General features: G+C 42.3%; 1 protein-coding gene across 1 annotated transcript in view; it reads right to left on the bottom strand.

Annotated features, from left to right (window-relative positions):
• Positions 1 to 974: 974 nt before the first annotated feature.
• The window catches only part of LOC127631638 (interleukin-1 receptor accessory protein-like), a 22,113-nt gene continuing 6,088 nt past the window's right edge, over positions 975 to 16,999 (bottom strand). The window contains 10 exon segments of the mRNA XM_052109910.1: positions 975 to 2,400; positions 4,547 to 4,613; positions 4,615 to 4,691; positions 4,828 to 4,971; positions 6,210 to 6,358; positions 6,445 to 6,577; positions 7,475 to 7,546; positions 7,677 to 7,842; positions 7,941 to 8,127; positions 16,136 to 16,394. Coding sequence (XP_051965870.1) covers positions 1,934 to 2,400; positions 4,547 to 4,613; positions 4,615 to 4,691; positions 4,828 to 4,971; positions 6,210 to 6,358; positions 6,445 to 6,577; positions 7,475 to 7,546; positions 7,677 to 7,842; positions 7,941 to 8,127; positions 16,136 to 16,394 — 1,721 coding nt within the window. The 3' untranslated portion in view covers positions 975 to 1,933.

Below are 16,999 nucleotides of genomic sequence, written 5' to 3' on the forward strand. Positions count from 1 at the left end.
GGATAAAAGATATGTGAAGTGTAATTTAATAGTTTAGTTGGTCTCACGTCCCGTTGAATAACATGGGGAGGCGGGGTTTATGACCTATACCAGGACCAGCCACCGGGGGGCGATCGAGACGTTTTGGCTTCACTTTTGAGGGCTTGTGCGGCACACTTGTATTCGATATTCTGGAAATGCTGTCGCAATGTAGTATACAATACCAGTGTTGGGTGTAATGCATTACTAAGTAATTAATTACTGTAATTAAATAACTTTTGCATTGAAAAATGTAAGGGATTACTCTTAATTTTTCAGTAATCTAATTACAGTTACTTCTGATGTAATTGCATTAAATACTGTATAGGCGCTAGAAAAATTCTGTATAAAATGAGTCTAATGTTAAAATGTTTTTAAATATTCTTTTCTAATTTAACGCCGTCCCTTTAAATTCTTCAGCTAGTTCATGAATAATTAATTAGATTGTATATGACTTACTTAAAGGAACAGTTTCATGTCTATCCTTGTATTTTTCATCTGGTCGAAGTCGATAAGGGTTTTAGAAAGTAATTATTAATAAGTAATGCAATTACTTTTCAGACAGAGTAATTAGTACATTAATTTAATTATTGTAATTATTATTTTAAGTGTACTGTATTATTATTATTAAATTCTAAGTAGCGTTTCATCATGTAACAAAATTTTGGAATTATGCATTCAGAAATATATGTTATGCAAAACTATGTGTATTAGTAAGTGTGTTTATATTCTATTTAAATCTATAAAATGTGACGTTTTCAAGCTTTTAAACTGTACCTTTAAATTTAGACCTTTTTTAAGCTTTGGTTTCTAAACATGGGGGCCTTTTTAGTAACCATACGTGCTCAGACTCTAGTAATTAAATTAAGATTAAAAACAAAACAATGGAAGAAATCCTGAATTAGATAGAACTATAAAATGTAAACTTTTTTATTATAAAAAAATATGATCACAAAACAAACTTTACATGACATGATCAGAAAAGATTCAAAACAGAATGACAAAAACAACCCAAAAAACATGAATTAGATAAATTAAGCTTTAAATGCATTTTAATTTCATGTCAATTGAATACAATAATTCAGTGCAATTACTTGTATGAACAATAATGCGTTAAAAAAAACACGCTACTATAATGAGATGTTTGAATAAACACATTCTGATGAATTAATAAGGCACAAAAACATACAGGATTCTGCCCTCTAGTGGCTAGAAGAAATGCACATTACATAATCAAGCTACTTTTCAAATGTAACCAGTTTAAAGAATGTTACTCATAGCACAATAATACAATGGCTTATTTGAAAAAAGATACTTTTTCAAATAAGTAACATGTGAAAGTTCCATTTAATAACTGTCAAATGCAATGGAACACACCTCCGTTCCACCTCTATCAAGCATGCTTGATATTAACAGTCATTTTTTGAAATAAAGAATTCTGAAGATACTTCAAAAAGGATTCTTTGTGTTTGACAGGAAAACATTTCAGCATTTGGGTTTGGAATGGCATGAGGATGAGAAAATAATGACAGATTTTTCCCATATTTTTTTTTTCCCCACCATTTATGAGAGTATGATATTTGAGGTCCTTTTGTACTTTTACTAGATATCCCTATTTTGCAATCGTTATATGTGGTACATTAAATACTTTTTTATTATTATCTTTTGGCCTCAGAATTTAATTATTTTATCACGTAACTGCAGTTAGCTCTTCTGTACCATTGCTTACGGTGGTTTTGTGCTACAGTACTGTATTTAATATACAGCATACAAACATCCTACCATAATACACTTTACAGTAATTTTACTGTGGCTATTTTTTACTGCATTATCCCATTAATGTGAATAAAAAAGTCATTTGTAACATTGTAAATGACAACACTCATACTGCTTGAATGAGTACTGTATGTCTGAACTATAATGCACTTGTAGAATAAGGGTCTTCTAGTTTCTCTTTTCCACTAAGTGCATTTTGTGTGTGTGTGTTATTGTGTGTATATGAGTGCATGTCGATGTGTTGTGTGTCTTCTGTAAGCAGTGTGTGTGTGTCGTGTGTGTCAGTGTTGTGTGTGTTTTTTCTCATGGGTAGCTCCAGTTGTAGCTGTTTCCAGAATCGCGAGGATAGCGGAGCCGATTTCTCTCCCTGCCAGCGTACGAGCTTCAGTGCCAGGCGGGCACGCCGCAGCTCTTTGACCCAGTTCTGCCTCCGAACCGGTTTAAACTGGATTAGAACCACCCTGAGGCTGCCGCCGTGAAGCATGCAGGTTAAGCCGGCCTGCAGCTCGAGGAGGGCCTGCGTCCCGCGGACGGCACTGCACGGACTGACAACAACCACCAGCCTGCGACTCTGACCCACAAACCTCAGTGTATCGTCTGTTATAGCTACACACACAGAGATACACGTTAATACAGTCACACACACAGAGACATGCACAAACATGCAAACCAGAGTCAGAAATTAACCAGGGCTTAGGGCAAAAGTGACAAAAATGCCTCAGATAAAAGGGCACAGTGGACTCGTTCGATAGTGCTGCCCGAGGCCTTTCCAACGAGCCCGGCCACGTCTATGTAGTCACCCCGGGCGCGGATACACGGCACCGCGAACACAGTCAGACCTCTCTATCTCCCGAACCGGACCTACCAGACTATAGACCAGTGGACTCGTTCGAAAGTGCTGCCCGAGGCCTTTCCAACGAGCCCAGCCACGTCTATGTAGTCACCCCGGGCACGGATACACGGCACCGCGAACACAGTCAGACACCTCTATCTCCCAAACCGGACCTACCAGACTATAGACCAGTGGACTTGTTCGAAAGGGCTGCCCGAGGCCTTTCCAACGAGCCTGGCCACGTCTATGTAGTCACCCCGGGCACGGATACACGGCACCGCAAACACAGTCGGACCTCACTATCTCCCGAACCGGACCTACCAGACTATAGACCAGTGGACTCGTTCGAAAGGGCTGCCCGAGGCCTTTCCAACGAGCCCGGCCACGTCTATGTAGTCACCCCGGGCACGGATACACGGCACCGCGAACACAGTCAGACACCTCTATCTCCCAAACCGGACCTACCAGACTATAGACCAGTGGACTTGTTCGAAAGGGCTGCCCGAGGCCTTTCCAACGAGCCTGGCCACGTCTATGTAGTCACCCTGGGCGCGGATACACGGCACCGCAAACACAGTCGGACCTCTCTATCTCCCGAACCGGACCTACCAGACTATAGACCAGTGGACTCGTTCGAAAGGGCTGCCCGAGGCCTTTCCAACGAGCCTGGCCACGTCTATGTAGTCACCCCGGGCACGGATACACGGCACCGCGAACACAGTCAGACCTCTCTATCTCCCGAACCGGACCTACCAGACTATAGACCAGTGGACTCGTTCGAAAGGGCTGCCCGAGACCACCGGGAACATAAAAAGGGCTGCAGATGCAGACTTTTCGGATCCATTTGGAGCTTCAAGTGCATTTTAATTCAATGTCAATTTAATGTATTAATTCAGTGCAGTTACTTATATGAACAATAATGTGTTGAAAAAATGACGCAATTAATCACGACACCATAATAAGGAATTTAAGAAATGATTTGGGGTCCGGGTAGCTCAGCGAGTATTGATGCCGACTACCACACTGGAGTTGCTAGTTTGAATCCAGGGCGTACTGAGTGACTCCAGACAGGTCTCCTAAGCAACCAAATTGGCCCGGTTGCTAGGGAGGGTAGAGTCACATGGGGTAACCTCCTCGTGGTCGCTATAATGTGGTTCTCGCTCTCGGTGGGGCGTGTGGGGAGTTGTGCGTGGATGCCACACACTCGCGCTACGTGATAAGATGCGCGGATTGGCGGTCTCAGACGTGGAGGCAACTGAGAGTCGTCCTCCGCCACCCCGAGGTCTTAGGGCGTAGTTTTGTTGTCGTTTCTCCCAAAGACAATCTCCGCTGTGATCAGCGCCATGTTGTTTTGTCACATGACTCCATATGTCGTCGTACGTTTAACCGTTTACTGACAGCCCAGAGTGTTCTGAACTGAGATCAGTCGGTTTAAATGAATTAAAAATAAGCGTTGCGTAGAGCGAAACCAAAATACAATGTCCATGCATGTCTACGCGGGATCGCACAATGTTGTATTAATATTTATAATGATTTTTCAATGTTATATATTGAATATTCTTTACTCTGGTCCTTTCTGAGCAAATATTTATATAATTCGATAAATTAATCGGCATATCGTGTAATTAATTCACAGCTGTAGCCATGGCTGGACTGGGAAAATCGGCCCTGGATTGTACATGGCAACTAGCCCAAAAATTGTTATAACGTGGCGGCTCTTTTGCTTATCGCGGCCGACCCACCGGCTGGTCGGTTCACCCGATGGTCAGTCCCCCCCTTATAGGCCCCATAGGGCGTCAGCCAACCGGGAAAATGCCCGGTATGCCAGATGACCAGTCCAGCCCTGGTTCTATACATATAGCCCCTTATTGTAAAGGTTAATTTCTGACCCTGATGCAAACACACATCTGCTGTACTCACTCCCTCCTGGGAGACTGTCCCGGTCGAATATACAGACGGAGTAACCGAACTCTGTCTCCAGAACTCGGACGCAACGTGGACAGCACAAACTCTTCCTCTTCACTGTTCCGGGCGTACGAGATGTACACGTCATACTTCTTATCATCTGCAGACAGACAGAGACATGATTGTATACAGAATTCTAGATATCTATAAATCATATCCTGCATGTGATATAATGTCGAAAGGGCTTGTTTGTGTGTGTGTGTGTGTGTGTGTGTGTGTGTGTGTGTGTGTTTCACCTGTGCATCTCTCATCTGAGCCGAACCAGGAACGGTATAGCAGCAGAAGTTCCAGCCAGAACAGGTGATAGACGGCAAACATCATCAACATGAGGGCGAGAGTCACACCTAACCCAAAACCCAACTCCAGAGTAGGGACATACGCTACACATGCACACACACACACACACACACAAACACACGTAAAAACACACACACACGCATGCGCACGCACGCACACACACACACAAACGCACACACATACACACACAAACACGGACACACACCCACACATACAAACGTACAAACACACACGCATGCACAAACACGCGCATGCACACACGCAAACGCACAAAAAAATACACGTGCCCACACACACACACAAACACGCATGCGCGCGCACACACACACAAACGCGCACACATACACACACACAAACACGGACACACACCCACACATACAAACGTACAAACACACACACACGCATGCACAAACACGCGCATGCACACACGCAAACGCACAAAAAAACAAACGTGCCCACACACACACACACAAAAGAGATTATTCATATACACAGACACACACACACACACACACACATGCACGTACACATAAACACACACACACGAGATTATTCATACACACATAAACACACACACACACACACACACACAGAGATTATTCATACACACACACACACACACACACAAAAGGGATTATTCATACGCACACACACACACAAACATACACACACGCAAAAGAGATTATTCATACACACACACACACAAAAGAGATTATTCATACACACACACACACACACAAAGAGATTATTCATACACACACACACACAAAGAGATTATTCATACACACACACACACACACACAAAAGGGATTATTCATACACACACACACACACAAAAGAGATTATTCATACACACATAGACACACGCACACAAACATACACACGCACACACACACACAAAAGAGATTATTTCACACAAACATACACACGCACACACACACACAAAAGAGATTATTCATACACACACACACACACACACACACACACACACACACACACAAAGAGATTATTCATACACACACACACACACACACACACACACACACAGAGATTATTCATACACACACACACACACACACACACACAAAAGAGATTATTCATACACACACACACACACACACACACAAAAGAGATTATTCATACACACACACACACACACACACACACACACAGAGATTATTCATACACACACACACACACACACACACACACACACAAAAGAGATTATTCATACACACACACACACACACACACACAAAAGAGATTATTCATACACACATAGACACAAATACTAAACACTAGACAGAAACAGTGTGTTTACGTTCTGGCTTGAGTACGGCTCTACTGGTGTTGAAGCCGCGACTGTTTCTGGCTGAGCAGTTGAACTCTCTGTGCAGGTCATCAGCGGAGAGATCCATCACGTACAGGAACCTCTGTTTAGTCTGATCGCCGTGATGATCAATCTCAGTCCTGAAAACACAAGCACACTCACACAGTCAATAACAGACATAAAGAGATGGCCAGAGAGAGTGAAAGATGTATGATGGGGTCTGTACGTGGCCTCCGGTGAGGTGAATCGTGGGTCGGCGAGCTGTTCCACCGTTTTGTCATCAATGGTCCACCATATCTCCTGAATCTCCTCGTACAGGTGAGGCAGATGCACTCGACAAGACAGTTCTGCCTTTCTACCTGAAACATCAACACAACACGCTCTAAACTCTATAGTAATAAAAATATAGAACTTGAGATATGAGATCAAATGAGAAACATTTTCAAGTAAAAAATGAACAACAATAAATGCATAAAAAGAATAAACAGTAAACAGAACAGTAAAGAATGATGTCATGTCTTCATGCACATGTATGTGTGTGAGTGTGTGTGTGCGAAATGTGTGTGAGTATGCATGTGTGCGAGAGTGTGTGTGTGCATGCATGTGTGTGAGTGTGTGTTTGTGAGTGTGTGTTTATGTGAGTGTGTGAGTGCATGTAAGTTTGTGAGTGGGTTTGTGCATGTATGTATGTATGTGTGTGTGTGTGTGTGTGTGTGTGTGTGTGTGTATGTGTGTGCGTGTATGTATGCATGCATGTATGTATGTGTGTGTGTGTGTGTGTGTGTGTGTGTGTGTGTGTGTGTCGTGTATGTATGTATGCATGTATGTATGTATGTGTGTGTGTGTGTGTGTGTGAGAGCGTGTATGTATGTGTGAGTGTGGGTGTGTGAGTGTGTGCATGTATGTTTGTGAGTGTACATTATTAGAATAAACACTTTTATGTTCCCCCCCCACCTCCGAAATACCAATTGATCCCCTGGCTGTGTGTAGTTTTTTAGCATTTTTAATTACAAACATACATATTATTAATTGCGGTAAACAAACGCTGCAATTCTGCTATGCTGATGTCTCAGGGTCATACGAAAATAATGTTGCAATGCCAAATATCTTCAAATAGTGTTCAAAAGTAGGCTTCATTGATTTCCTGTTTCTAGTTTGACTTCGGGATGAAATAGGATCCGGACATTACATCGTAAGATCCAACAAGAGACTACCCAGAAACCACAAACACCATGAAAGAACCCAGTCAAGCTCACCCAGAGTGACAGAGTAGATCTGATCTTTAGCAGGATTCAGAATAAGGGGCTCTTTATTGCCAACATCAGGAACTACAGGAGACATGGAGAGAAAGAGATAATGTGCGTTCAGGATAATCAACGTGCCTTTTTCCCTACTGGTAAACCACTGTAAGAGAACAGAAAGACGACATGAGACGAGAAGATGGAGATGTCCCTTTACCAACAGCTGTGATGTTTAGTGTGCGTGTGAAATTGAGAGTGTGTCCGTTCATCTGGTATGAAACCACACATGTGTAGACACCAACGTACGGACTCAACATGATGTAGATCACGACATCGTCACCTTTCAGCTCTCGGTCCAATGTAGACAATTTGGTCTTGCACTGCTACAGAGGGAAGAAAATATTGTTATTCTCATAAGCAGCCATAAGTCTGTGACAGCTTTTGCCAGGAAGTTCAATTCCGTCATGCGGAAGTTACTCACATGGTACCAGGTGACAGAGTGTGTGCTGTTGGGCAGTGTGATACTGTGCAGGTCAGGACAGGCGAGGGTGCGTTCACTCTGGAACGGTATAGATATGTTCAGGTGCGGTCGAGCGTTGATGTCACACTCTCCGTCCCGATGAATGACCTCCAGCTCCACACCGATCTTCACACACAATGAAATGTTGCTGCCACCCACACATACACACAACATTAGGATTTTATCCTATTGGATTTGTACTGATTTGTACATTGTTCTGCCCCGAAGTCCTAAAGACACCAAATTTGGCACGTGTTATGTCTAACTCTTCTTCAAGGTTAGACAGCGCCATCTCCTGACAAGTACATAAACACAACATTCCCCCTTTACTCAAAACTGTAAATTCTACCCAAAATACATAGTTGGTGCAATAGGCAAAACTTATACCATATTTACATCCAATTCAATTAATTTAACAATATATTCTACATTCTGTAACCAGACCTATTAAACTAGAATTACTTTCTCATTTAGCACAAGATAATCAATGTCTTTTGTACTAAGTGACATAATCATGTAGCCAACGCGGAGGGCGTTTCACTCGTGATGAAGACCTTACAGGAACAGATGGAGAAGCAATTTGATTAGGCAAGTTCACAAGTTCATCTTTAGGCAACACAGTAGAGGACGGAACAGACTGGAGAGGCAAGGACACCAGTTCACTCTCAATAACATTTTCCGTAGGTGCACAAGCTGGAGAAAGATGAGAGGCATGCCAATTTTTTCCATCTGATAACTGGTAAGTGCATGGACCAAGTTGATATACAATTTTCAAAGGTTTTGAGAATCTCGGATGTCCTTTTGGAACATGAACTGGAACTTTTATACGCACCCAGTCTCCAGATTTAAACTCAGGAGTACAGGCTCTTCGTTTGAGATCTGTGTATGTTTTCATCTTCTTTTGAGACAATGACACTTTCTGACTCACAACAGAATCCTTACAAGTCATAGGAAGAGGGAGAACATTAAGACGAGTACGCATTTTCCTGCCACAGAGTAACTCAGAAGGAGACCGTCCAGTAACAGAATGGGTAGTAGCACGGTAAATTGAAGGAATTCTGTTACTGTTGATTTCCATGGCTTTCCAGACAGAATAGCAGATTGAATAGAACTCTTCAGTACTCGATGGAATCGCTCAATAGCTCCATTTGCAGCTGGATGATACACTGATGTACGTATGTGTTGAATGTCTCGATCTTTCAGAAATGCTGCAAACTCCACTAACTTGAACTGACATCCATTGTCAGACACAATGTAATGAGGATTTCCAAATCTGCTGAAGACTGATGTCAAGAAGTTGATCACATTTTTACTTGTGATTGAAGAAGTGAACGCTACTTCTGGCCACTTACTATGATAGTCAATCAATGTCATAATGTACCGACAATCCCAAGTAGCGGTATCAAATGGGCCAACAATGTCAACAGCCACTTTTTCCCATGGCATAGATGGAAAAGGTACAGGTTGTAAAGGAGCAGCACGAACAGTTGTAGTCTTATCAGAAGACAAGCAAACCTCACAGTTCTTGATCTGTTCATTAACCAAGCAGTCAATGCCAGGCCACCAGTAAAGTTCACGAATGCGCTGTTTCGTCCGCACTATTCCTTGATGACCTTCATGGGCCAGATTCACCAAAACACGTCGCAATGCAACAGGAACAACAAGACGTGACCCTCTAAACACATAGTCCTTTTGCACAGCAAGTTCATGACGTACTTGAAAATATGGACGTAGAACCACCCCCACAGCAGCTGATGAAGAAGGCCATCCACGATCAATCTGAGCACGTAATGCAGTCATTTCTGAACATGATGCAGAGGCAGAAGCAAATTCAGTTGGAGACACAGCAGACATTTCAGAAGACAAAAATGCAAAAAACTCTGGTTCAGTATCAGAGAGATCCTCATCAGAAGCAAGTAAGGGTAGGCGTGAAAGATAATCAGCAACCTGGTTTTGAGAGCCAGGATAATAATTCACCTCATAATTAAAACACAGGAGTCGCTCTGCCCAACGCGCGATCCTCATTCCAGCGCGATCTGTGCCTTTAGAGGTGAGGAGCACTGTCAAGGCCTGATGATCCGTACGTAGAAGAAATTTTCGACCCCAGAGGTAAGTTCTCCATTTTTCAACAGCCCAGACACATGCTAAAGCTTCCTTTTCAATCGTTGAATATTTACGTTCCGCAATCGACAATGTTCTTGAAGCAAATGCAACAATGTGCTCGGTGTTGTTTTCATGAATTTGAGAGAATACAGCACCTAGTCCATAATCTGATGCATCCGTCGAAACGACAGTGGCCAAGTTAGGGTCAAACAATGCCAAAGCGGGGCTTTGAAGTAACAACTCCTTTACATTACTGAAACTCTTCTGAGCCTCATCTGACCAGCTGAACTCAGATCCTTGTCTGATGCAAGCACGCAATGGCTCTACCACTGTAGCGAAATTTGGAATGAATTTATTGTACCATGACAACAATCCAAGAAGGGAACGAAGCTGATGTGCATCTTTAGGAACAGGAGCATGAAGCATTGCACTAAGATGATCCTCATCTGGGTGAATACCCCGTGCAGATACAGTATGACCAAGGAAGCGCAGACTGCTTTTATTAAAGTGACATTTTGAATCATTCAACTGTAAGCCTGCATCTTGTATGCGCTGAATAACCACTTTGAGAATGTGGTCATGGTCACTTTTTGTGTGTCCCCAGATAATAACATCATCCAAATAATTGGCCACATTTGGCAATCCCTGCAGTACAGTTGCTAGCATTTTCTGAAACACAGATGGAGCTGAAGCAAGGCCATAAGGTACTCGACAGAATCTAAATAACCCTTCATGAGTGATGAACGCAGTCAGATCACGACTTTCTTCGTGTAACAAAAGCTGGAAATAAGCATTCTCTAAATCAATTGTAGAAAACACAGTTGCTCCACGCAGCATAGACATCATCTCATCAATATGGGGCAAAGGATAACTGTCCGCAACAACAGCTTTATTTGGTTCTCGCAGGTCTACACACATGCGAATTCCACCGGTCTTCTTCTGAACAACTACAATTGGAGAAATCCATGGTGATGCATCCACTCGTTCAATAACACCCAAATCAAGAAGGCGTTGAAGTTCATCACTGACAGCATTTCGAACAGATAATGGCAACCGTCTAAGTTTCTGACATACAGGTTTCACCACTGAAGAAGTCTTTACCTTATGCACAAATCCTTTTGCACATCCTAGCTTAGTAACAGGCACAGAAGCAGAAAATCGCATTACAGAAGCTGAAGCCAATCCTGGAATTATGGAAGAACCTTCAAACTTGAGATGCAACCCATTAATTAAATCCATTCCAAGAAGAGCAGTGCCACATTCAACTATAAAGATTGACGTATTACAGTTCATATTATCTCTGGTAACAGTAACAGGTAGACAGCCAAGCACTGGTATTGGATCTCTTGAATACGTCACCAATTTAACAGAAGGAGGCAGCAAAGAGTCTTGTTTAAAATGTTTTTCATACACAGATTTTGGCAGAATGGACACGGAAGATCCCGAATCCACAATCAACTCCACAGGTACAGAAGCTGATGCAGTCATGATAGTAGTAATACACTTAATCTTATTAGATACTAAATCATGCATGTAAAGAATCTGAAGCTCAGGCAGTTCAATCTCATGTACCGAATGTGCTTGCTGTGAACGACACACTCTTGAAAAATGTCCCAACTTTTGACAATTATTGCACTTTACAGAAACTGCAGGACATCTGGAATCATTTGCAAGATGTTTTGTAGATCCACATCGATAACATGCACGAGCCAAGGAAGTAGCAAAAGACTTTGGAGGCACAGACAGAGGTTTCAAAGGTGATTGTCTTTTGTAACAGTCAACAGCAGGCACACTTGTTGCTTGAATTGCTTGCACCGGTACTGAAGTCTGATTTGAAAAAAGTTTAGCTTGTTCACCAGCAGCCTCCATTTGTGTAGCAATAGTAATAGCCTTGTTAAGAGTCAAATCAGTCTCTAATAGCAGACGTTCTCTAACACGATGACTGTTTACATTCTCCACTAGTTGATCTCGCAACATTTCATCATTATTAGATGCAAACTCACATGTCATGGCCAAGTCCCAAAGAGAAGCAACATACTGCAGGATTGTTTCCCCTGGTGCTTGAATTCGTTTTCTGAATGCATGACGCTCAGCCACAACATTACGTCGAGGAATAAAATGTAGTTTCAAAGTCTCAATAGCATCCTCCATTGTTTCTCCTTGGTTTGGTAAAGTATAGAACAGTCTCTGACTTTCTGTTCCTAGGCAATGAAGAAGCAAAGCTCGCTTCCTTGCAACTGGCCAGTCATCTCCTGATGCATTTACGACAAGCAAGTAATTCTCAAACATCTTTAACCAGACGCCAAAAGAAATAGACGGCTCACCCGGACATGGTAAGAATGGCGTAGGAAAAGAAGCAACAGCAGCCATCTTTCATGTAGACCAGCAAAATCCTCGTCGCCAATTTGTTATGTCTAACTCTTCTTCAAGGTTCATTTAACCCACAAGCAATGCAACAGTGCCACATGGCTACATAATTAGACACCAGGTGCCACCTTACTCTACAGCTTTTTAGGTAACATCATGTGAACTACAGCGCCATCTCCTGACAAGTACATAAACACAACAGCATGGATAACCAAAATCCTCCCTACTACTAAGGTGCACACATACACCCCCATCAGACCCTAGATGGCTCTATAACAGAGACTATTTAGCAGAGACGGGCCACTTCAATTTAAATGAATGGGTGAAATTGGAACGCCCACCCAAAAAGCTCTAGCAACCAACGGTCAACGGATGTATAAAGGAAGTCCCGCCTTACTGGTAAAAGAGCCAATCACCTTTTAGATACAGACCTCGCCTGTCAATCAACTCGCTAACATGCATGTGCATTAGCTATACAAGCCGGGAAAATTGTGTGTTTTTGCCTAATATGAGGTACAGAAGCGCAATTTATGATTCCAGTATTGTCAGATTTCCTTGCCGATTTAAACGATGGCCTTTGATCGTAATTGTGACCGACCGTATTTGAGATTTCCGTATTTCACCATTCAAGTAGACAGGAGCTGCACTTGCATGACTAGAAATAGCCTCCCGAGAGCGTCCCAAACATGAGCGAGATTGGACTGACTTGCTAGAATGGCTTTGTCTATAATAAGCACTTTTGCATAATATCTTTCGCATAATCAGAATTCGACTTGATTCGTCAAATCGTTCAGAATTGACAATGGGCCCCATTGACTTCCATTGTAAGTGCCTCACCGTAACACATATTTGTTTTTTTTTTTAAAGAAAAGCAGGGACAGGGGGGTTGGGTATCTCAGCGAGTATTGACGCTGACTATCACACCTGGAGTCACGAATTCGAATCCAGGGCGTGTTGAGTGACTCCAGCCAGGCTCCTAAGCAACCAAATTGTCCCGGTTTCTAGGGAGGGTAGAGTCACATGGGGTAACCTCCTCGTGGTGGTGATTAGTGGTTCTCGCTCTCAATAGGGCGTGTGGTGAGTTGTGTGTGGATCGCGGAGAGTAGCATGAGCCTCCACATGCTGGGAGTCTCCTTAGCAACCAAATTGGCCCGGTTGCTAGGGAGGGTTGAGTCACATGGGGTAACCTCCTCGTGGTGGTGATTAGTGGTTCTCGCTCTCAATGGGGCGTGTGGTGAGTTGTGTGTGGATCGCGGAGAGTAGCATGAGCCTCCACATGCTGGGAGTCTCCTTAGCAACCAAATTGGCCCGGTTGCTAGGGAGGGTTGAGTCACATGGGGTAACCTCCTCGTGGTGGTGATTAGTGGTTCTCGCTCTCAATGGGGCGTGTGGTGAGTTGTGTGTGGATTGCGGAGAGTAGCATGAGCCTCCACATGCTGGGAGTCTCCTTAGCAACCAAATTGGCCCGGTTGCTAGGGAGGGTTGAGTCACATGGGGTAACCTCCTCGTGGTCGTGATTAGCGGTTCTCGCTCTCAATGTGGCGTGTGGTGAGTTGTGTGTGGATCGCGGAGAGTAGCATGAGCCTCCACATGCTGGGAGTCTCCTTAGCAACCAAATTGGCCCGGTTGCTAGGGAGGGTAGTCTCACATGGGGTAACCTCCTCGTTATGGTGATTAGGGGTTCTCGCTCTCAATGAGGCGTGTGGCGAGTTGTGTGTGGATCGTGGAGAGTAGCATGAGCCTCCACATGCTGTGAGTCTCCGGTGTCATGCACAATGAGTCACGTGATCAGATGCGCGGATTGATGGTCTCAGAAGCAGACGCAACTGAAACTCGTCCTCCGCCACCCGTATTGAGGCGAGTAACCGCGCCACCACAAGGACCTACTAAGTAGCGGGAATTGGACCATCCAAATTGGGAGAAAAGGAGATTAAAAAAAAGCAAGGATGAGTCAAAATTAATTTTTTTGTGGTATTAAACCCGGAATATTCCTTTAATAAGTAAATTTGGACATTGCCCAAATATCTTCCAAACGATTTGATGAATCAAAGTTCTTTTGCTAATTGTTTTTGTCATGAGGGTCTCTAAATGATGCCTGCAATCTTCCAGAATGGCCAAGGAGTCAAAATATCAGATGTAAATTAAATCGGAGACACATGTAATGTAACTAGAGCACTTAGCTTTTATTTCTTAGGTTATTTCGGTCATTGTCGCCACTCTTTCAAACAGCTCGTGGCTATTGTTATAAATATAATTGTATTATTAATATTTTTTTTACATGTGGGGATAGATTCAAAAAATGTAATTATATTTCTCCAGACATTCTTCCATGGATCTAGGGCTGCAACGAATGATTATTTTGATAATCGATTAATCTAACAATTATTCGAACGATTATTCGACTATTCGGTGATTATTGCAACGGTTAATCGCTGTGTAACACTGGTGAATTAACAGTATCTCATATGCGTGTACACAAGGGCTGCAACTAACGATTATTTTTATAATTGATTAATCTAACGATTATTAGAACGATTATTCACCTATTCGGCGATTATTGCAACGGTTAATCATTAGCTCTTAATCGATTATTCAGCTTGTGCCCGACTTAAAGGTTGTATTAAACGTGTTTACTAATAATAAAGAGAAAATCATCTTTTAAAAATACCTCTAAATGACATTCACTGAATTAAAGAAATAAAATACTTTACGTTTAATTCAGTAAAGAAATTCAATGCAAAAAATTCTGTTATCAAGTGTTTTTGACTCGTTTTCCATTTAAAAATGTCTAAAAATCCTTAAAACAAGATTAATTTACTTGAGAAGCAACATATCAGATATTCAGACTTGCTTTAAGAGGATGTATGTTAAATATACAGTAAGTGTATTTAGTGTATAAGTGTATTTTTCACTTGTTTATATTTCTGCGAGTGCAATAAAGACAAAATATACTTCAAGATCTATTCTCTAAAAGCAAGTCTAAATACCTGATCTGCTGCTTCTCGGGTGAACGCATCTTTTATTAAAGGATTTTTAGATATTTTAAATATTTGCATTTTTAATATTATATTCAACATTCGCAGATAACAATTTTGTTATTCTGCAGTTTAGCTGCTAATGTTGTTTTAAATGAGTTTTACATATTAATATTGGAAAACAAGCCAAAACAAACACAAATCATAAACGTATTTTGTTGCGGTGTATAAAGGGGGTGAAGACTTCCTCTCTCACCTTTCTGTTCACTTCAATCATCTTTAACTCACTAAAACACAAACTCGCTCTTATCATTAATAAAGCTGCGTATTGCCAATGTTCTTCACGATAAGAAATGCACAGCGACACGTATATTATCATTCAAGAAGTCTCGAGCAATCACGTTATAGTCTGGCTGCGTTAAGCGTGTGCGCTCGAGGGACGAGCGTCCCGTGACAGAGTGTGCATCAGCAGGTGCAGTTTCTATCTCTCCCCCTTAGATCGGGACATTCACAACTCATAGAAGAGGCGCTGACCGCACAGAGAAATGCAGTTTCGGAGTTTGTAGTTATTTACATGATCTGCTTCAGTATTATATGAATTTTAATGAAGCTATAACACATTAAATATATCATATATCATGTCATTCTGCACAACATCTCCTTTTGTGTTTTGTATATATTTACACATACAGTATATTTGAGTGTTCTTACCGGAGCATACAGATGTACAGTCCAGCGTCCTGCTCTGTGGCCGGTTGGATCCACAGATATTCTCTGTCCTTGTGCAGTCTGGGCTGCTCCAGCTCCTGTGTTTGTTTGTACCACAACAGTGACAGACTGCTGTTCTGAGTCTGACTGTAACTGTAGAGCGTCGGATAAGAGAAGAGAGGACAGTACAGCCACGCCACCTCTCCATCATACACACGCACGGATCCTTTACTGCACATGCCACGGTCATCGCACTGCACATCTGAAACAACAGAATAGTAATCATTGTTATGTGTGTCTATTTTAATATTCCCGGAGGAATTTTAGGAGAAAGAAATCTGAGATCCAAGTTGATTCTTTAATGAAACATCACTAAGGATGACATTACATAGCCTGAGCTATGAAAGAGAAACCTCGAAGCACATACAGTATCTCAAACACACACGCACGCACGCACGCACGCACGCACGCACGCACGCACGCACGCACGCACGCACATACATACACACACTTATTAAAAAGGCTAAAACATTAAAAAGGCTGAATCAATTACAGCTTAAAATTCACACATCAGCAACTAATGTGTCGATAAAAAAAATTATATCCAAGAACTCTCTGTCTCACACACACACATACACACACACACACACACACTGCATGAAACTCACTCTGCAAACACACACACACACACACACTGCATGAAACTCACTCTGCAAACACACACACACACACACACTGCATGAAACTCACTCTGCAACACACACACACACACACACACACTGCATGAAACTCACTCTGCAAACACACACACACACACACACTGCATGAAACTCACTCTGCAAACACACACACACACACACACTGCAT

Source organism: Xyrauchen texanus, chromosome 38, assembly GCF_025860055.1.
Source record: "Xyrauchen texanus isolate HMW12.3.18 chromosome 38, RBS_HiC_50CHRs, whole genome shotgun sequence".
Classification (NCBI taxonomy): domain Eukaryota; kingdom Metazoa; phylum Chordata; class Actinopteri; order Cypriniformes; family Catostomidae; genus Xyrauchen; species Xyrauchen texanus.